The 21,267-nt window shown below is 34.2% G+C and overlaps 3 protein-coding genes across 3 annotated transcripts; 2 read left to right on the top strand and 1 right to left on the bottom strand.

The window, feature by feature from the left end:
* Nucleotides 1–9,182: 9,182 nt before the first annotated feature.
* Nucleotides 9,183–10,622, bottom strand: LOC131660299 (F-box protein SKIP23-like). Its single transcript, XM_058929515.1, has one exon. The coding sequence runs from the start codon at nucleotides 10,555–10,557 to the stop codon at nucleotides 9,385–9,387; it is 1,173 nt and encodes a 390-aa protein (XP_058785498.1). The 5' UTR covers nucleotides 10,558–10,622; the 3' UTR covers nucleotides 9,183–9,384.
* A 2,689-nt stretch (nucleotides 10,623–13,311) lies between these two features.
* Nucleotides 13,312–15,051, top strand: LOC131657538 (uncharacterized). Its single transcript, XM_058926924.1, has 8 exons — nucleotides 13,312–13,449; nucleotides 13,533–13,800; nucleotides 13,882–13,972; nucleotides 14,051–14,178; nucleotides 14,266–14,356; nucleotides 14,433–14,589; nucleotides 14,680–14,836; nucleotides 14,936–15,051. The coding sequence occupies exons 1-8, from the start codon at nucleotides 13,312–13,314 to the stop codon at nucleotides 15,049–15,051; spliced, it is 1,146 nt and encodes a 381-aa protein (XP_058782907.1).
* A 7-nt stretch (nucleotides 15,052–15,058) lies between these two features.
* Nucleotides 15,059–15,902, top strand: LOC131654912 (uncharacterized). Its single transcript, XM_058924836.1, has 4 exons — nucleotides 15,059–15,308; nucleotides 15,405–15,446; nucleotides 15,529–15,588; nucleotides 15,704–15,902. Exons 1-4 carry the CDS (start codon nucleotides 15,198–15,200, stop codon nucleotides 15,866–15,868), a joined length of 378 nt encoding a protein of 125 aa, XP_058780819.1. The 5' UTR covers nucleotides 15,059–15,197; the 3' UTR covers nucleotides 15,869–15,902.
* Nucleotides 15,903–21,267: the final 5,365 nt, after the last annotated feature.

Below are 21,267 nucleotides of genomic sequence, written 5' to 3'. Positions count from 1 at the left end.
GTGTCCTGTTTCCATCTCGTAGAAATCATGTGAATTCATAATCATAAGCATTACATTGCATCTCAGGTTCAAAAATTGTGTTTTTTTATATATTTAAGTCTCTTCCATCACGTTAAAACGAAGATTTACAATCATCGTGTCTCCGGATAGAAGAAACTTAAATAGGGGCATCTGTTGCACCCCAATTTTTGACCTCTGAGATCCCATCATTTTCTAAGTGTTATGATCATTATTGTTATACCCCAAAATTCGCCCGCGTTCTTTTTTTCAAAAAAAGAAGTCAACAGACTTCTGTCTAAAAATTTGGATTTTTATACAATCTTGGATTTTTATTTCATAAATATCCTGATTTTATGAATACTCAATTTTTAGAATTTTTTATACAGTATTTTGGTTCGCTGTTAAATTTATCCTTTCATAAACGCCAAATACTGTTTATCACTTCATACACTGTTTATTTGAGATTTATTTTCAGATAAATAATGCTGACGCAGTTCGTGCAGAATTAAAATTTGCAGGCGCGGAGTCCGGGTTTCAGATTATACTGGTAACAATTAAATTATTATTGGTTTTATTTCCCACTAATTTTTATTTTTATACTATATTATTTTTTTCAAAATCTCTTTCTTTCTTTTCAAATCTTTTTTTTCAAAATCAAATCCTAGCTTTATTCTATACCCTTTTTCTTTTCAAAACCTACCATACTTTTTTTTTTCAAATCCTACTACTATTCAAACGGTACACTCCACTCCCAACGTCTCTATCTCTCTCTTTTCACTCTATAAATACTCCTCATTTTTTCCATAAATTCTCACATCAAATTTCACTCATCTCCCAAATTTCTCAAACTTCTATCTCATAATTATTTTCTCTTCTTCCTCGGCAAAAATGGCAAAGTGGATGGATACACTTTTTCTTATAGTCATCACTATTTTTACGGTGATCATGTCCTTCTTCTGTCTGCATAGTCCTGAAAAATGCGGACCTGCGATGGTTACACTTCCGATCATCTATTTTCTGTTGTTCATAGCATGGATTATTAATCGTCATTTTTAAAGTTTGTTGTATTTGTCGCTTTCAAATAGTGTACCGTTTATTTTATTTGTCGTACTGTTCATTATATTATGTAATATTTGTACTGTTAGTATTAAATGTTGTACTATCTGTCGTACGGTAGTTTAATTATCAAGATAATATTATGTGTGTTAAATATTTATTTTTCTGTGCATTAAATATTTTTTTTCAAGGTTATTATCGGTATTTTCGTTCGCGTACAGTATATTTTATTTATTTATTATGTTTGTGTTTTTCTAACAGCTCAGGTAAATAAATTTTTCACCATTAACACAACAAAAACTAAAAAAGAAAAAATTAACTTTAACTGTTGAATTTTCACTTTAACTGTTACGTTAATACCCGGACAGCTAGTTACCAGTCAAACCCGCTATCAGCGCAATTCTCCGTGTTTGTACCATCAGTCAAATCAATTTTTCGCATTTCAAATTTCCAAGATTTTGTTCTAGAAGTCTTCTGATAATCACGTGGTCAACAGAGACTCAACACTGCACAAAAATCAGGTACGCCTAACTGTCTCCTACACAAACAGTCCCTAACTAGGTTTTTTTATTTTTTTTCAGGAGAACGAGTTTTTGAGACCTCAAATGGATTTCATGGATCTACATACGTCTCAAAGTACCACCAGACAAATTTTCAAACTTCGATTCGCTCGGACGCACAGTCAACAGCTCAAACAGTCAACAGACGACCAGTTTGACCAAAAAGTCAACAGACAGTCAAAAATGCAATTTTTGGTCAACATCCATATTTTGTCAAAAGATTCATCATGTGATCAATGGTTGATCATAATTCATCAAGAAAAGTTCAGAAATCGACAAAACTCAAAATTGCAAAATTAGAGTTTTTTACCTAAAAGTCAACTGAACTTTGACCGACCATAACTCTCTCATAATTTATCAGAAAAATTCCAACCAAAGCTCATTCTCAAGGAAATTCAATTCTCTACAACTTTGATGTTGGGACCAAGGTCAAGAAATGCTTCCGCCTAAGAGATATAAGCCAAAACATTACAGGTCATTTTCAAAGTCAACAAAAAGCAGTTTTTTGTCAAAGCCCATATCATCAAGATAACTTCTCCAAATGCAAAAACGCTTCCAAAGTGGCTTGTAGAGGACATCTTGGGCTTTCCAAAAAGTTAAAGAACACTTTCATAGGATCAAAATTGAGGGAGATATGCCTTGATGAAGTTGACCTTTTTTGGAAAAATGCATGAAACAAGTAATGACCAAAATTTGATTTTTTTTCAAAAAGGCCAATTCTTTTGTGATTCAATCTTGATTCTCATATGTTTAAAGGGCATCCACGACCCATCCATGATTCATGACATTTTTATTTCATTTTAATTAAATTTTATTCATTTAAAGTTTAATTAAAGTGAGATAATTCAAAGATATTATCAAAGATGCTTATGGTTGCCAATCAAGACCAATTCAAGATGTTTAAATATATTATTGCAAGATTGAAGAGAATAATACTTGAGTGTTTTAACCATGGTTAAGAAATACACTCATTGAAAATATTCCATTATCATATTTTTTCCACAAAATCAATCATGACAATTTCCACTTGCAAGGCTTCCAAGATCAAACTCTTTGCCTATAAATAGAACTTCATTTTCTTCATTCAAGAGAAAAAAAAAAGAGGGAGAAACAAGAGGAGAGCACAACAACAAACACCAAAGCCATAGCATAAGTTTTATATTTTCCAAAAGTTTCAATAAACTTGTAAAAATCAAGGCTCATTCAAATAGCCACTTTCAATCAATTTCAATCACTCTATTCCACTCTTGGAACATCATAGAGTAAGTACAATGTAATTTTTAATATGTAGTAGTGTTAGGAGTTCATGAATTAAAAACTCCATATTTATGCATATTTTCAATTTCTCAAAAAAAAAAAATGTTTTAATTTTAGTTTTAAGTTGATAAAATGTTTATTTAATTTTTAACATAAAAATATTTTATTTCTTTTTATAATTAATTTATATTGCTTAATTAATTAGTAATTATGTAAATATTGCTTTTTAATTATTTTTAACCAATCAAAAAAACTCCAAAAATATTTTCCTTTTAGATTTAGGTTTATATTTTTTATAATCTAATTTTTGACATATAAAATAATATTTTTCTTGTTAAGTTTAATTATTTGTATAATTATTTGTTTAATTAACTTGTTAATTAACTTAAAATCAATTCCAAAAAAAAATCACAAAAAGAATGAATTAAGTTTAATTTGTTTTATATTTATTTTTATATATTATTTGATATTGTGTCTTATCTTTTTCCTTTGTCCCGAATCAGAATAAAAGATCAAATATGGCAGAGATTGTATGCAGTTGTTTTAAGACTTTTGGAAATTTATCGTGTAGTCGCTATGATTCTATCAAGCTTCTGATAAATTTTCATTAATTTTAAATCCGAGATCATCATTCACTCACCATCGATCTTCACTAACATCGTGAATATACTTGACTAGCTTCAAGATGATTCACGTGCTAACATACTAACAATTGACTTTAATTTCCGCATTTTATTATATTGTTCTTTATATTTCTTGCTTTATACTTTATTTTATAATTCATCATATTTATGTTTCTGTCATTTTTTCTTTGTCCATTTGGACATATTATTTATGTTTCTGTCATTTTTTCTTTGTCCATTTGGACATATTATTTATGCTTCTGTCATTTTTTCTTTGTCCATTTGGACATATTATTTATGTTTCTGTCATTTTTTCTTTGTCCATTTGGACATATTATTTATGTTTCTGTCATTTTTTCTTTGTCCATTTGGACATATTATTTATATTTCTGCTATTTTTTCTTTGTCCATTTGGACATATTATTTATATTTCTGCTATTTTTTCTTTGTCCATTTGGACATATTATTTATGTTTCTGCTATTTTTTCTTTGTCCATTTGGACATATTATTTATGTTTCTGCTATTTTCTCTTTGTCCATTTGGACATATTATTTATGTTTCCGCTATTTTCTCTTTGTCCATTTGGACATATTATTTACGTTTCCGCTATTTTCTCTTTGTCCATTTGGACATATTATTTATGTTTCCGCTATTTTCTCTTTGTCCATTTGGACATATTATTTATGTTTCCGCTATTTTTTCTTTGTCCATTTGGACATATTATTTATGTTTCTGTTATTTTTTTTCTTTGTCCATTTGGACATATTATTTATGTTTATGCTATTTTTTCTTTGTCCATTTGGACATATTATTTATGCTTCTGTTATTTTCTCTTTGTCCATTTGGACGTATTATTTATGTTTATGCTATTTTTTCTTTGTCCAATTGGACGTATTATTTATGTTTCTGTTATTTTCTCTTTGTCCATTTGGACATATTATTTATGTTTCTGCTATTTTCTATTTGTCTATTTTGCTAACGTACAGGAAAGATCTTATAAATTAAGAGTAAGTAACTCCTAATTGCTTGCTCAAACACTTCCATTTTCAAACAACGTATTTTCAAAACTTCTCATCTATTTTCAAAACTTTCATCTGGTATTTGAAGGGCATTATTCCCGGTGAAACTCTTCAGAGACCTATGTGACCTATTGTCCATCTTCACTTCTTCTATTTTCAAATCAACAAAGCATTTAAAAAAGTGAGCTAAGCAATTAAGAGCCCATGGATAACCATGGATACAAAGGGTGCTTAAAACCTTCCCTTTGTATAACCAACCCCCCGAACCCAAAATCTGTCAAAAGGTCTTTTTCTGTTCTTTTATGCCTTTCCTTTTTTGGATAAAATAAAAGTCGGTGGCGACTCTTGCAAAAAAATAAAAAAAAATAATAAAAAAAAATAAAAAGAGCAAGGAGTCAGTTTGCCTCAAAAAACCGAGTTTACAGCTGCTAGTTTGGAGAACTAACCCTTTGCCAAATTATGACAACAAGGGGGAGTAGTGCTGTGTGATCTCTGTTAGTGAGACTAACTAACATGTATTTGTTTAGTACTGGTTCTTGAAGTATTAATTATGTGGTAATTGTTTAGTATTGGTTCTTGAAGTACTAATGATGTGGTAATTGTTAAATACTGGTTCTTGAAGTACTAATGATATGGTAATTGTTTAGTACTGACCATCTTGGTAAATACTAAAGTTGATGTGTGCTCACATGTTGGAGCATCAGGTAAGACATCAGACCCTTTCATGAGCTTTTGTGTTGGTAGATTTTGCATATCCTAATTATTAACTACTAATTGCTTGTGTTCTGCATGACTAAGCATGTGAAAGATTGCATGCTAATAATGGTTAGTTTGTAGGATTGTATGTTACTAACTACGTGCTTACTGAATACATGCATGACTAAGTCTGTGAATGATTGATGTTGGATTGTCTTTTTGGTTTGGAGCAACTGAATCGATTATGTGTAGGCATCTAATCTTGATGTTACTGACTTCTATTGTTGCTGCTACTGTGCTTAACGTTGATAAATAAAATAATGGTGCTACTACTAATTGAATGCTTTGATTAAGTCCAGTAATCCTACTGGTTGTCACTTGTTCTGATTTGAACAAAGTGTTATATCTTGAAGAGTTGAACAAAAATATCTTGACAATTTGTTTTGTCACAATTTTTCAAAGTCGGAGATTGAAGTTCCTTGTGGATTGGCTCTTTGGAATTGGATGCATTTTAGCAAAACAACATGGAGAAGACTTCAAGATTAATCTAGATTGCTCAAGTTGTATGGAGGTATAGAAGGGACACATGCTGGATACGATGTCCTAGCATGTTGCTACAAGATTTAGGTCTTGCACCACAAAACTTTATTGTTGCATTTTTTAAGATTCTCCGATCAAAGATTGAATCAAATTTTATTGTTGTTGATTTAACAATATGTTTAGGTGATTTGTTTTACAGCGGAAAGAACAATAACTCAGATTTAAATGGATTTAAACTGAAACAAATCACATCTTGTTGGAGAGATTTAAGGAACAAATAATATCCAACATATTCTGCATTATTTCTAGACGAAATCATATCAAATATCCATGAAGAAAAATCCATAATCATTATGATATATAAGGAGCTCAAGCCAACATTAGAATTCAAGCATTCACATTGAAAATCTTAGAGTGCTAGGTTTACAAGAGTCTTTGTTATTGCTTTATGTACACCATTATTGCTAGGAGAAATTTGTAGAGACCCTCTTGAAGATCTGAAATGCGAAAAGTGTCACTGTGAGAGAAACAACACCAGTTGCGCTATCAATCCATATAATTGATTTTGTGATGGATTCGAAAATCGAATGATGAATCCAAGTAAGAACCATAATATTACATCGAATCCATGGAGCATAAAGAGGATCAGAGACAGGAGGTTTGGTTATGGTTCCATCTATACATTTTTCTATGATTTTGGAAAATCAATGCAATGTGCATCGATCGAGCCATGGGCGCTAGTTATTGCGCTAATTATTGTCAAGCAATAAAGAGTAGGGGTGTTCGCGGGCCGGTTTGGTTCAGTTTTGAGAGAATCTGATACTCAAACCGATTAAAATTAAATGGATTGGTTTGGATTGGATTTATAAATTTTTGCGATAAAGCCCAAACCGAACCGATCCGAGAAACAACAGATTGGTTTGGGTTGGATTGATCGGGTAGATAAAAATTGCAAAAATATTTTTAAAAAATAACTTATTTACAAAAATTAATTTTTCATAATATTATAAAAAATATAATATTAATAGTGTTCAAATTTAAATATTATACTACAAATTTTTCTCTAATAGATTCAAAAATATCTCACAAAAATAATATCTAAGATTAAGACTTTTGAATCTATAACTAGTCACTTGAATTAATATAATAATGAATGTGTTTCATAATTTTATGTTCATTTATCATATTACACTATCAATTTTCTAATAACAAATTAAAATAGCATAACTTGTCCACACACAACATTTTATTTTTTTCTTATTGAAGTTGAATGCTTTGTAGTAATTTTCATGATAATTAATTATGGTTGGTTTGGGTTGGGCTTGCGGGTAGAAAGTTGAAAATCCGATGCCCGAACCGATTGTCATTGGATTTCATTGGTTTGGTTCGGTTCTTGCCCGAACTGAAAAAATATCCAACCCAAACACTATGGTTTGGTTCGGATTCTGGTTTGGTTCGGATTTACCCGAACCAATGAACACCCCTAATAAAGAGACAATAACTAGCGCCAAATTTTTGTTTGGATGGAGATAATATAGATTTGTATAGTAGAATTCGTAGAGAAATCAATGAAACTCTGATAAGCTATTGACCTAGAAATTAAGAAGAAAAAGTTCGATTGCAATTGAAAAACGCAAAAGGAACTATGAACAAAGAGAAAATGCAGAAAAAGGAAAGAACAATGGCTACCAGAGCTTCACAAGCCCTGATAGCATGTTAAGAAATGTGGTTGGACATAACTCAACCCTACAAAACAGGCTTGTAGGGGGAGGATTGCTCCCACTAATAAAAACATGTTCAAGTCATATATTATCCGATGTGTGACTCCTAACACACCCCTTCGCACTCAGGACTAGACAATTGGAGGGTGGAAATAAATGGTAGGTGGTCTATCAAATATTAAACGAGACTTTGATACCATATTAACGTTGAAGAACTCATGAGGAATCAATCTCCATGGTAGGGACGAACAGATCAAAGAAGAAGAAGAGTTTGTTACAATTACAAAATGATAAAAGGTTGTAACGGTATTATTGTTTTCACTATAGTTGAAACTATGTATTTATATGCAAAGTGATTACATCTCAGAATGAAAGATATACTAACATATCCTAGTGTAAGAATAACTGAACTACCTATATACACGTGTTATTAAACTACTGAACAGGTAACAATTATATATAAAGCTAATACACCCCGCCACATGATAAAAGTTAAGATAAAAATTCTTTCCCTATACCAAGTTATGTTATGAGTTGTATAAGCCGATGTTTTATAACAGAATGTTTATGATAAGAACACGCCATGTATCATCAGCAGAAGTACACAAAAGAATCTTTAGGGGCCATCGGGCATGTGATAAGATGAATTGGGGGCTGAACAGATAAAAATGTGTTTTGGCCTATTTTACCTATAGATTGTTTTGAATTTTCTATAGATTGTGTGAGAATGAATAGACATAGTGCGTGTTTGGTAACTCATTTAGAGAGCATTTATAACGTCTCCAGGCTAAAAAACGTGAAAACGCAGAAGCTCCAATTTGTAGCATTAGGCCAAACGTTCGTATTTGCCACTTCTGACGCAGAAACAGAGGCATACTAGTATTCAACATTTAGCAACTAAAGAGTTTCACTTCATATTTAAGCCTTGACCTTTGTGAGATTGCAATTAGACTTGATTGATCAAATTCACCTTAAATCTTCAAAAGGGCATAGATATATCTTAGTAGCAGTATACTATTTTTTAAATGGGTAGATGCAATCTCTTTAAAATTTGAAATATAAGGAACATAAATATGTGATAGATTTCATTGAAGATGAGGTTCAAGTTCCAACCTCTCAAGAAAACACTTGTTGAAAAGCTCCACCAGAAGATTGGCTGCAAGTTCCAACACAGCATATCAGAAGAGTTTGAATGATGAGACGCCACCTTTGAACAGAAAAATAATGGTATGAGTCCAACACAAGCGAAGGCCCCTCTCGAACAAGAAATTCTTTCATTTGAGAAGCTTCCCAGATGTTGCAGTGGATCTTTATGCACTTTTGCTGATATAAACCAAAAGCAGGGATCGCACAACTTTAGAAAAATATCAGTGTCTCATCAATGAGACTGCCCTGAGTCAACTGTACATTCAGGTTAGCATCTTTTCTTATTGAATATAAATCAAAGCCCAGACCAAATGCAACTGAAAACACCCAACAGACTGTCGCTGATAAAATGTACTCAACAAAAATTCTAAAGAATGTAAACTTTGAATGACATGGTAAAAGAAACTCCAGTGGTCAAGACCATTTGATTTTAGGTGCGGTGCAATAGATTCCATGTTCAAATCACATAATGGCCTGTTATCTAAGTCAAAACATTCAGCCAAATGATATTGGTTAGTAACTATCAGCATAAATATATCTTCTCTAATCTAATGCATACCAAATTCAACAAGTATGTAATAAATATATTCATATACAATACAAGTTTACAGTACAGAAATAGTTTACTTTACTGCATTAATACATTGATCTTATTTTGCAATCTAGAATCTCTATACACAATAAATGAATATACACAGTATAATAACAAGGCACATGGAAGGAACCCCGATACCAATAACACAACTGAGAGAGAGATTTCTCAACTTAGCAAGGATTTGGAGAAACCCAAATTGGAAGCGGCCATCCTAACCAAGAATATGAATTCCGAGGATAACTCGGCAACAACGGGTCAATGATCTGATCCAACAATCTAAACATGCCAAAATCATGTTTCCCATAAGCATCATCATGATTCGACTCTGAATAATCATCAGTAAAATAGATACAATCTGCACAACATCCTACAAAATCACCCGCCGAAAAACACTGCGAAGAATTTCCACCTACAAACAAAGCCCTATCACCCAACGTTTCAATCTTTTTCCACGCCATCGCATTCCAATCCATCTTAAAAACCTCAAACCCCACAGTCTTATACACAAACATATCATGAGATTCAATCCCCCCATCAGAAAACTCCTGTTCCAAAACCCGAGTAACCAACAACATTTCCTCACCGGAAAACACCACATAAAAGATATCCCCGGAGAATTCAACCGGCACACTCATCTCAATAACCGAAACTCTCGGAACATCAACGTCACACACCGCAATAATCCCTCCCTTACTCACAGCATAAAACAATCCATTATGATACACAACATCTTCCCAAAACTGAAAAATCTCATCACTCACAAAAACCCAAGAATCATACCCCTTTTTACAGAAAGCCAAATTGTTAAACCCATCAACAATAGCAAACGCAACAAAATCATCGTTTTTAGGGCTCGATGATAAAACAATCTTCCTAACAAAATAGTTACACATTTGTCTCAAATTGAAAAACCCTAAATCACCGTTAGGGTTTCTAACCAAATACTCGCGACCAACATTCGAATAATCGAAGCTCACAACATTAGGGAAAGCGTGAAGCGGAGGAAGAAAGAGAGTAACGTTTGTTACGGGGTTGAAAAGACGAATCTGAGGGGTTTCGTCGAGAATTACGAGGAAGCCGTGGGAAGAACCGCAGATGCGAGTTCGGTGAGAGGAAAGAGGGAGATTGATGAGGTGAGTTTTGTTGGTGGAGATGTCGAGGAAGGATTGTTGGGAGAAAATGAGCCATGGGAGTTGAGGTGGGAGATGGAGAGGGGTTTTGGGGAGGGAGGAGAACCAGGTGCGGCAGACGGATCGGAATCGGAGGTAGTCGGAGTAGATTGTTAGCTTTTGAGAAATTGTTTCTATGATTTCTGGAGGGAGGTCAGTCCATGATACTTCCATTCTTTTCTTCTGAAAAGATGGAATACTTTTTGGTTTTGATTACACCAAGACCACATTTTTTTTTCTTTTCTATTTTGATTAGAATGGAAATTTTATACACCACATGTTTTATTTAATTAGAAAAATGTCTTTTTCACTAGGTTGATAAAGAAAACAAATGAAAATTAAGTACTCATCCTACCAAAACTAACTAACATCATGTGCAAACACAAATTATGAGTAGCTCCACTCTTTTGCGAGAGAGTATGCACATTAGTTTGTTTGAAAAAAAATATCTTATAATTGCATCCATGGTAGTAGTACAAGGGTGAGTTGAAAGAAACTCCTTGTTTGACCAAATCCTATAATTTTTAAGTTGTTTCAAGGCCTCTAAGTATAGCCAATTATTCTTCAAGGAGGATAGTATCAATCATGCAAAAATGAATATAGCCAATTATTCTTCAAGGAGGATAGTATCAATCATGCAAAAATGAATATGGATCCTTGGCAGCATGTTAAATGGCAGCCAATTTTGCGGCTTACTAATAGCCATTAGATTCATCATGCATGTAATTATAATAAATGTATTAATTACCTTACAAATTGATAAATGTATCTACTTTTAATATAATAAAGTAGAATACATATGAAATCCTATCATTATCCATCTAATCACCAATTTGAGGGTGATAATCGGGGACATAACGGTAATTGCATATCATTTAATATTTTAATTAAAAATATATATTCCTTAATCATTGCATAACCTTTCAATTGTCCATTTTATTTTCCATCATTAATACTAACGTGAGTCCTTTGTATTGGAATGTGCAAATTTTCTTGGAATACAGCAAAATCCTAAACCACGCTTCTTCTCTTTGGTTTCTGAAAAACCCTTCAATTTTCTCTCATTAATCTGTATATATTATGGCTTTTGATTTCAACCAGCAAACCCTAAATTTCAAACCATTACATTTGGCTCATCTTCCTCTTCTATTACCCCCCATCGATTTTAGGTTTTTTTTCAAGCTACTTCTGCGATTCCACCTCCATGTTTCACTGTATTTTCTTTTAAACGACTGTTGTTTTAAGTTTTCTTTTTTTCATCTTCTGCAGAATTTGAGTCGAAAATTTGAGTGCATAAAAGACATTAGCGACAAGAAGGAAATATGGAAATTGGCTGTTCGAATTATTGATTCATGGAGCGTTGTTAACAGTAAGGGTGCTAAACATCTGGAGATGGTTATCATGGATGCTGCGGTATATATTTTTCATTTTTCTTTAATCTTTGATTTTTCATTATTAAAAATAATTTATTGGGTATTAACCATGTTTTACTTTTGTTGTTAGGGTGATCGAATTCAAGTTTTGATTCGGGCTGATCATACAGATAAGTGGAAATCAAGAATTCAAGAAAATATGACTTGCATAATCAACAACGGTACTGTGTTCGATAACGATTTTCAGTGGAAGCTGTGTGACCATTCGAAAAAATTCGTGTTTCTTGGTGGTACGACCTTGAAACATATGGATGTTCAAAATATTTCTTCTATGAAGTATTATTTCAAAGAGTTTTCTGAAATTATTGGAAGCAAATGTCATCTTAACAGACTTGAAGGTAGAAAAAAGTATTAACGATTGTTGGGACTATGAAGTTTTCATTTTTCTTCTTAAGACTGTTATTTGTGTATGAATTTTGTGATTTAGATTTAAAAGCTTAAAAATTCAGTTGGGTTTCTGCTTTTTTGAAATTTGTTACCATAAAAAGTGATTTTTAGCTTAGTAATTTAGGTTAGGTTAGTAATTATGTTATGAGTTAATGTGTAGGTGAAGAAGTTCACTTTTGAAAAGGAATTAAGAAATTACACATCCATTGTAACTCATTTGTAAGAAGCTCTATCTGATTTATCAGTCCATAATCCAAACTCATTGCTTTTAAGATTTCAGAGTTAATTGTTATGGCAAGTTCATTGGTATGATTTTATAGTAAAAACTTCATTGATGTAAGAAGTTACTCTTAAAATTATATGGGTTGCTTATGAGCTTTGGTGTCAAAATAAAGAAGACAATGAGGAGTATGAAGGTTGTGGTAAATGAAATATTATTTTCCAATATAGGATATAATTTATATTTCTGTTTGTCACAATTATTAGATGGATCTAATATTTTTTTTTTTCAATGTGTTTGACATGCTTACAACTTGATGATGATGAGTGTTCTCAGAAGATTCATTCTAGCAGCAGTAATGTTTAAGAGAATATAAATTTTGGGATGCTCAATTTTGCTTTTGCAGGTAATTTGGCAATTCATGATCTACATGTATTAATTGTTAGATTTGGAAATTTGAATTATAGTAAAAAATGTTAAAATAGTTTTTGTTTTGATTTGGTGCAGATAAAATAATTGTTAGATTTGGAAATTTGAATCTATCATATAAGAAAAGTCTACCATTTGAGACTTTCTTAGGCTATCCACATCAGCAACTCTTCTATGGTTGATCCACATCAGCTTTGGTGGTTACTACAGAATTTTTGATCCTTCAACTGCATGGTGGGCTGCGGCAGTTATTGCTGTGGAAGTTTCACCCTCACAGCTTCTCATGTTGCTGCAGTTATGTAAGGTCCATTATTATGTGCCTGTCCACGTTCCAAACTGCACAATTGCAGTAATTATGTGTTTAAATGGCTTGCCTATTTATCAGTGATTTCATTCTTCTCTTTCCATGCTTGCTAACTTCTGCGGTTATCATTCAGTGCAGTGTGAATTTGCATTATCATGTCAAGGCCTGTTGAGAGAATAACAGAGATCAATGATGGAAAAGAGCTTTGGAAGATTGTTGTTAGGATTCACCACAGATGGAAAGTTGTCTCCAACAACAAGGAACATTTTGAAATGATCTTTGTTGACAAATTGGTGATTACCCTATTTATGTTTCAGTATGTTTATCATTTACCTATGTTTGTATAGTTTGAATCATTTTTTGGTTTCTGCTGCAGGGAGATGATATTCATGCTGTTGTTCCAGCACCGCATGTGTCGGTGTTCACCGATAAATGCTTATTAGGCCATACTTATGCTGTATCTAATTTTAAGGTGGTGCCTTATGTTCTGGCCTTCAGGGCATCGGGACACAAATATATGATAAAGTTTACTGCTGGAACGTCTGTTCTTGATGAAGACAAACATGAGATACCCCCGAAATCGATTTTATTTACAAGTTTTTCCGACATCATAACAGGGAGGTTTGACAAACATGTTCTGATTCGTGAGTATGGTTTTTGGCTTTTTTATTATCTCATGTTTTGATGCATTTTAGCCGTGTGAAATTAATAAATTTGCCTGACAGATGTCGTTGGAATGGTGGATAGTATTGGTTATGCACAGACTGAGTCAGGTGCAAAGAAGCAGCAAATTAGCATGATGTTGCGTGATCACAGGTTTGTTTTTTTTATACATTAGACTGCCTGATATATGAATCATGTTATATATCTTAATGTGTTGTGATCATGGTTTAGCAACAACATGTTGAACTGTACTCTGTGGGAATCATACGCGGATCAGTTCATCAAGTTTAACAAAGTTAGGGTTGCTGCATCACTCCCTACAGTTGTGTTGCTTCAGTATGCCAAAGTGAAGGAAGAAGGTTATTCCATGACTTATTTTTTAAATTAATACTAAAACTACAAAATCTGTGATAAATATATTGACAAGGTATAATTTGAATTTGCAGGAAAGTATCCTATGTCTGTGACAAACACGTACAATGTGACCCTTTTATGTGTTGATGCTGATTTTCCGGTCATGAAAGACTTTATTGATAGGTATGTTGATAGTGTCATCCATTTTGTGCAGTTTTTTTTTTCATGTATGAATTTGATAATGATCCATGCTCTGCAGAATGCCTGAGGAGAGCAGGGTAACCCTGTCTGAACAACTTGGAGGGAATTCCCAATATTCCTCCCAAAGTTCTGAAAATCAACAGCTCACTCCTATGCAAAAATTGTTCTCAAAGGCTGTTGTTTTGCCTATTGCTGAGATTATTCAACTTACGGATGTATGTCTTTCTATTTTCATATATTATCATAATTATAACCTCATTCTTTAGTGTGTCACATGTTTCTGATTTTGGCGGCTATTTGTCCAGGTTACATTTTGTGCTACTGTCGCTACAACAAAATTATTAGTAGCATCTCCGTTTGGATGGTACTATCGTGCCTGTCATATGTGTCAATCTATAGCGCGTGGGGACAGCCCCCCTTTGAGTGTGAAGCTGGTCATGAAACCATGGCTGAAGTCCTTAGGTTTTAGTTGTTCTCACCTAATAGATGTTGTTTCTGTCATGTTTATGATGTTTTTATGTTGTCGGCTTTTTTAACAGAGCGACTTCTTATGATGTTCAGGTATAAGATTGAAATTGAGGTTACTCACGGGGGCCAAAGCTGCAATTTTGTCTTCTGGAACAGAGAATGTGAAATGTTGTTGGGTTTATCTGCATCGCAACTTCGTAACACTATGATTCAGGTTATATTTATATTGTGCAGACGAATTAGAATGTACTTTCCAATACTCTGTGTACACTAATATGGCCAGTTGTTTAAATAGGCTGGAATTACTGATCCATTGGACTTTCCGTTAGCACTTGATCAGTTGTTGAAGTTGGAAATGGCTATGAAGGTTAAGTGGCATCCACGCTGGAAGAACTGTTCCGTCGTTATGATTATAAAAAATGATCCTATTATCCAGCAACTTAAGGAAAAATGGGGAACAGATGAGGTCAGCTCTAATGAACTGACATTTGTTTTATAAACGAGGACTTCATATTATAACAATTTTTTGCCTGATTTTGTTTTTCTTTGGTAAATTCTCAAGGAACCTATTCCAATCCAAACTGTCGTACCTGAGACTCTGGAGGTAGAAATTTTAAACTGTGTATGCATTTTTTTGCTTTTCCTGTGATTATGTTATATTGAAAACTGTGTTTAACAATATATAGATTAAAGAGAGTGTTGATGAGGCTAAAACAGATGGCAATGAAGACTGTGAATTGGTTACAGTAAGTCTCACTGCAACACACTTACCTACTTACATTTATATCAATATTACTAACACTTACCGACTTACATTTATATCAATATTCCTAACTAATAGTCTTCATCGTGGCATTGCAGGACCTGGAAATTACATCTGAGCACAAGCCTGATGCTGTCACACCTGGTGGTAAGAGGCATCTTCCTGCTGCATCAAGTGAATCCATTGATTTGGACGGATTACATGATGGGGAACTGTCATCTAACAAGCTGAAGAAGATAATTAAAATGGAGAAGATTGATTAGATCTATTTTTATTTTGTGTGTGTTTTGCTTAGGTGTTTGTTATAAAAACTGAATGTTAGTTTCCTTTGCTTTTAATCATGTGTGTGATTTCATTTTCTGTAATAATTAGTGCATGAATACTGGCTATGTGCTTCTGTTATGTTCAATTTGATTTAAGAATTATCAATGGTTTGTGTGGCTTATTATATTCAAATGATTCAAATTCAACTACATATTATATATACTATTATTAATTATTTTGATTCTTTTTGATCATATATCAAACATTCCATTTTAACTATACCTCTTATAACGGGGTGCTGCTTTTTTATTATTTTTAATGTTAGTTACAATAATGATGTCGCAAAGAACGGTTTGTTTGGATTAGCACTCTCTAAGCTTTCTGTCATTACATTGTAAACTAAAACATGGATTGTGCCTCACAAACAAACACCAGAACTTTTAACATTTGACTATGTTAACTATCAATAAATAATTTTATGTCTGATCTTAGTATAATGTTGATACAATATTGTGGGACAGATTTCATTTTAACTAAAAGCATATCAGAGCGGATTAATAGAATATAATAGGAGAACTTAAAAAATTTGTCCCGAAAACGATTATATATTAGATCTTCCAATGGTCACAATATTACTGTGTTCCCATTATGGATAAAGTGCTTACAAAATAACATGTAGCAGAATATATATAACACAATGTACCAAAATAACATTCCCAACATATAATATAACCATTAAAATTCAGGTATAGTACACGGTTTGCAAATAGCAGCAGTTTCTTCATTGTCTTTCAACCTTCACATAGATATACGGAGAGAATCGCAGCATACTCCACGCTATTGTATCCCCATTACGCAGGTTAAGAGATTTGGCGAATTCGTACCATCCCAGGGCCATGTACTTTTCATATGGCTGGGGTATTCCTTTTCTGTTAGCTTTGTGAACCTGACAGGTAACAATGTTCTTCGTCCTCACATCCAGCAGGTTGATTTCATCTTGAAAGCGACGGAGGCATCTTTTGGCAGTTTCCTTAGGGAAATGCTGCATACAAGAAATAAGGTAACTATTAACAATATATACTATTTACATTTTCAATAACATGATGCTCATATTCAAATATCTCCTTACCATTACATTCTGCTGTGTAGATTTAGCATTTGTAACATGGGTGTTCCAGAAAAAAATTTGAGCCCCTGTAGAACTGTCTACAGTAATGTCTGTACCCACCTTTGCTTTTTTCACCACTTTACCCTTTTGTTTCTTACCCTCTTTTGATCCACTTGGTTCACCAACTTCAGAAACTTTGATTTCATTTGTGTCAATGTCTGTTGATTCCTCTTTTATCTTTATAGGTCCTGCATTGGGATTGCTTTTAACCCTTGCGCTATTTTGTGCGACAACATCAACATTCGACACAACACGACCAGGGGGCACATTGCGCTGTTTATTCCTGCGTTTTCTTTCCACCTTAGGATCGTACCCTGTTTCCTTTACCAAATGTTCTATGATTTCCATTGCCTGATCATCGCTGTTCCAACATCAAATATGGATTAAAAACAAACCGCATATGAAGCATTCTTTACTAAGCAATAGTCATATGCCGAGCAACGACGGGATATACAATCCAACAATAAAAACCAACAATAGTCATTCAGTCACATTTGATTTCTTGACAAATACCACACATAATACAACATTGAGCTATATTGATACTACACCCATCACTAAATGTTGTTAACTGTTATTACCACACTACCATATTTTGTATACCAGTATACCCTATTTTGTACGGCAAAGCAAAGGTGAAATAAAATTATCTACTCATACCTGAAATCATTTTCATCATCAGAGGGAATCCGCACAGAAGGCCCACCGTGTGAAGATGCCATTGTCGGAACCCTAACCGCAGGCAGTTGCAATGCTAAACTTCTATTCAGTGCAATAGGAAACAAGTACTTGGTACATGCAGAAAGTGGGTTAACTGTTCAGTTTCTATTTACTTATAATATTAGTTTTGACTTAAAGTCTTTTTAAAAGAGTAACACATCCATCAAATAAAATATTATAAATAACCTGTATAGATTAAATTAAATACATTTAACACACACAACAGTTATAAGGGAGGGATAAGTGGTAATTTAAATCTATAACCATCATTCTATTCATATTCAGTTCCAACTTCATATATATTCAAGTATGAAAGAAAAATTAAAATCAATACTGCATTCATGACATTTGAACCCACCAATTCCCCTTCAATTAGAAACTGTAAACTTTTAGTATTCAAAATCATGAAGTAGCATGCTATACATCTCATATTGTGTGCATAAATCTATACAAATCAATCTTATTTTTAGTATTATTATTCATCCTACTTTTGTGTTTGTGATGGAAACAGATGTTGTTAAAAACACTGCTCCTCAAACATCCATTGCAAGAAAGAGGATAAAGCTTATTCTTAAAGCAAAGAGGGATTATCGAAACCGTGTCAGATCAAGCAACCTCACTTCCTATTTAAATCATAATTTTACATCTTCTGTAACATATGAAACTGTTGTGAATTCAATGCCAATAACAAAGTATAATAGGGAATTAGGGAAGAGAAGAAGAACACAAGAATTGGTTATAACTGTTATTCTTTTACTTTCTCTTAAAACAAGATTACAAGTTTACAAGAATAACAAATAACCTCTCTCACCCTAAATTAGGATTTGCAGCTTAGCAATGATGAGAGACTAGTATGCTATTTATAATAAAACCTAACATACTAACTAATGGGCTTTTTCAGCAAGGCCCATTACACAAGTCAACTTAATAAACAAGCTAACTTAACAAATTAGGGTTTAAACACTAAAACCTAATTTAACATGCTAACAACCCTAGCATCTTCGACATCTGCATGCTAGACCCATCTTCGACTACAGCATGCACACTTCGACACCAGCATGTGAACAATCCTTCGACTTCATGCTTAACTCTGTCGAACTGTCGAACCAAGAAGCTACCCTTCGACAATACTAGAGTTCGATCCAATATCTCACAAATCTCCACCTTGGACCTAACTCTACAACGTCAAGGAATAGACTAGCTTTCTTCATGCAGCTTTATCAACTGCATACAGTGGAAAAACTTGCAACTCGGCAATGTCTTGGTGATCATATCAGCAGCATTGTCTTCAGTCGAAACCTTCAGCACTTGGACTTCTCAATGCTCGATTACTCCTCTGACGAAATGCAGCCTCACATCAATGTGCTTAGTTCGCTCATGATAGGCTGAATTCTTCGACAGGTGTATTGCACTTTGACTATCACATTTAACAGTGATACCTCGACCTTGAAGTTTCAGCTCCTTCGCAAAACCTTCAAGCCACAATGCTTCTTTCACAGCTTCAGTTAGGGCAATATACTCCGCTTCAGTGGTTGATAGAGCAACAACCTTCTGAAGTGTTGCTTTCCAACTAATTGCAGTGCCAAACATAGTGAAAACATATCCAGAAATAGATTTTCTGGAATCCATACAACCTGCATAATCAGAGTCGACATATCCTTCTATTACTGCTTTACTATCTTCACCCAAGGCTCCACCATAAATTAGGACTCTATTCAGAGACCCATTTATGTACCTTAAAATCCACTTCAATGCTTGCCAGTGAGCCTTTCCAGGATTCGCCATGTACCTGCTTACAAGACTTACTGCGTAAGCTATGTCGGGTCTAGTACAGACCATAGCATACATCAAAGAACCAACTATATTAGCATATGGGATGCTATTCATATAGGCTCTTTCGACATCAGTACTGGGACACTGATCAATACTCAGCTTGAATTGAGGGTTTGTTGGAGTCACAACTGGCTTTGAATTCGACATACCATACTTTTCAAGAATCTTCCGTAGATATGCCTCTTGAGATAGGCATAACTTCGACTTTTTTCTATCTCTTCGAATGTCAATTCCAAGAATCCTGGAAGCAGCTCCCAGATCCTTCATATCGAACTCCTTATTGAGTTCAGCCTTCACCCTCATCACATCTTCAACATTGTTGCTTGCTATGAGAATATCATCCACATAAAGCAACAAAATAACAAATGAATTATCAGGTCGAAATCTGAAGTAAACGCAGTGGTCGAACTGACTTCTAATGAAACTTATGCGTGCCATGAACTTGTCGAATCTCCTATTCCACTGTCGAGGAGATTGTTTCAGCCCATACAAAGATCTCTTTAACTTGCACACATAATCTTCCTTCCCCTTTTCGACATACCCTTCAGGTTGCCTCATCAGGATCGTTTCATCTAGATCACCATACAAGAACGCAGTCTTCACATCCATCTGTTCCAGTTCAAGATCGAACTGTGCCACCATGGCAAGCAACATTCGAATGGACCTATGCTTCACAACAGGAGAAAACACATCATTGAAGTCGACACCTTCTTTCTGAGTGAAACCCCTTGCAACTAACCTTGCCTTGTATCGTTTCGACGTCACTCCTTCAATTCCTTCCTTAACTTTGAAAATCCATTTACAGCTGACTAACCTTGCCCCAACAGGTTTCTTGATCAGTTCCCAAGTATGATTATCATGAAGAGATTTCATCTCATCATCCATGGCCTTCAGCCATTCAGTCTTATTTCGACTCCTCATAACTTCCTTATAGTCTCTAGGTTCTTCGTCTAGAACCTCACTTGCAGAGATTAAGGCATAAGCTATAAGATCTGCATATCCAAGTCTCTGAGGTGGCTTGATGACTCTTCTCGACCTATCTCTCGACAATAGGTAGTCATCGTCAGTTTCCTCAACTTCATCATCTTCTGCTTCTTCTTCGACTTCATCTGGGATATGCAATTCAGCATCAACATGCTTCACCTCAACAGGAATCTCTACCTGTTCCAGCTCTTCGTCAGATGTTTCTGTACTTCGACCAACATCATTAGTTTTCTTAAAAGCCATTTCAGCTTCATTGAAAACTACATCTCGACTGGTGATACACCTCCTGTGACCTGGCTCTAGGCACCATAGCCTATAAGCTTTGACTCCTTCAGGGTATCCCATGAACATGCATTTCAGAGCTCTAGGTTCGACCTTGTCTTGCCTAATGTGAGCATAGGCTACGCAGCCAAATACTCTCAGTTTGTCGAGATCTGGTGGATGTCCCGACCAAACTTCTTCAGGTGTCTTCATATCTAACGTTGTCGAAGGACATCTGTTTATCAGATATGTTGCTGTCGAAACAGCCTCAGCCCAGAACACCTTTGTTAACCCCGCACTAGTCAACATGCATCTGACTCTCTCCAAAATAGTTTGATTAAACCTTTCAGCCAAACCATTTTGCTGTGGAGTACCTGCAGTAGTTCTATGCCTTGCAATACCAGAGGCAGCACAAAAACTGTCGAATGCCTC

This window comes from Vicia villosa, linkage group LG3 (assembly GCF_029867415.1).
Source record: "Vicia villosa cultivar HV-30 ecotype Madison, WI linkage group LG3, Vvil1.0, whole genome shotgun sequence".
In the NCBI taxonomy this organism is placed as follows: domain Eukaryota; kingdom Viridiplantae; phylum Streptophyta; class Magnoliopsida; order Fabales; family Fabaceae; genus Vicia; species Vicia villosa.
The sequence above is the reverse complement of the archived record's forward strand: the minus strand, read 5'-3'. Positions and strand labels throughout refer to the sequence as shown.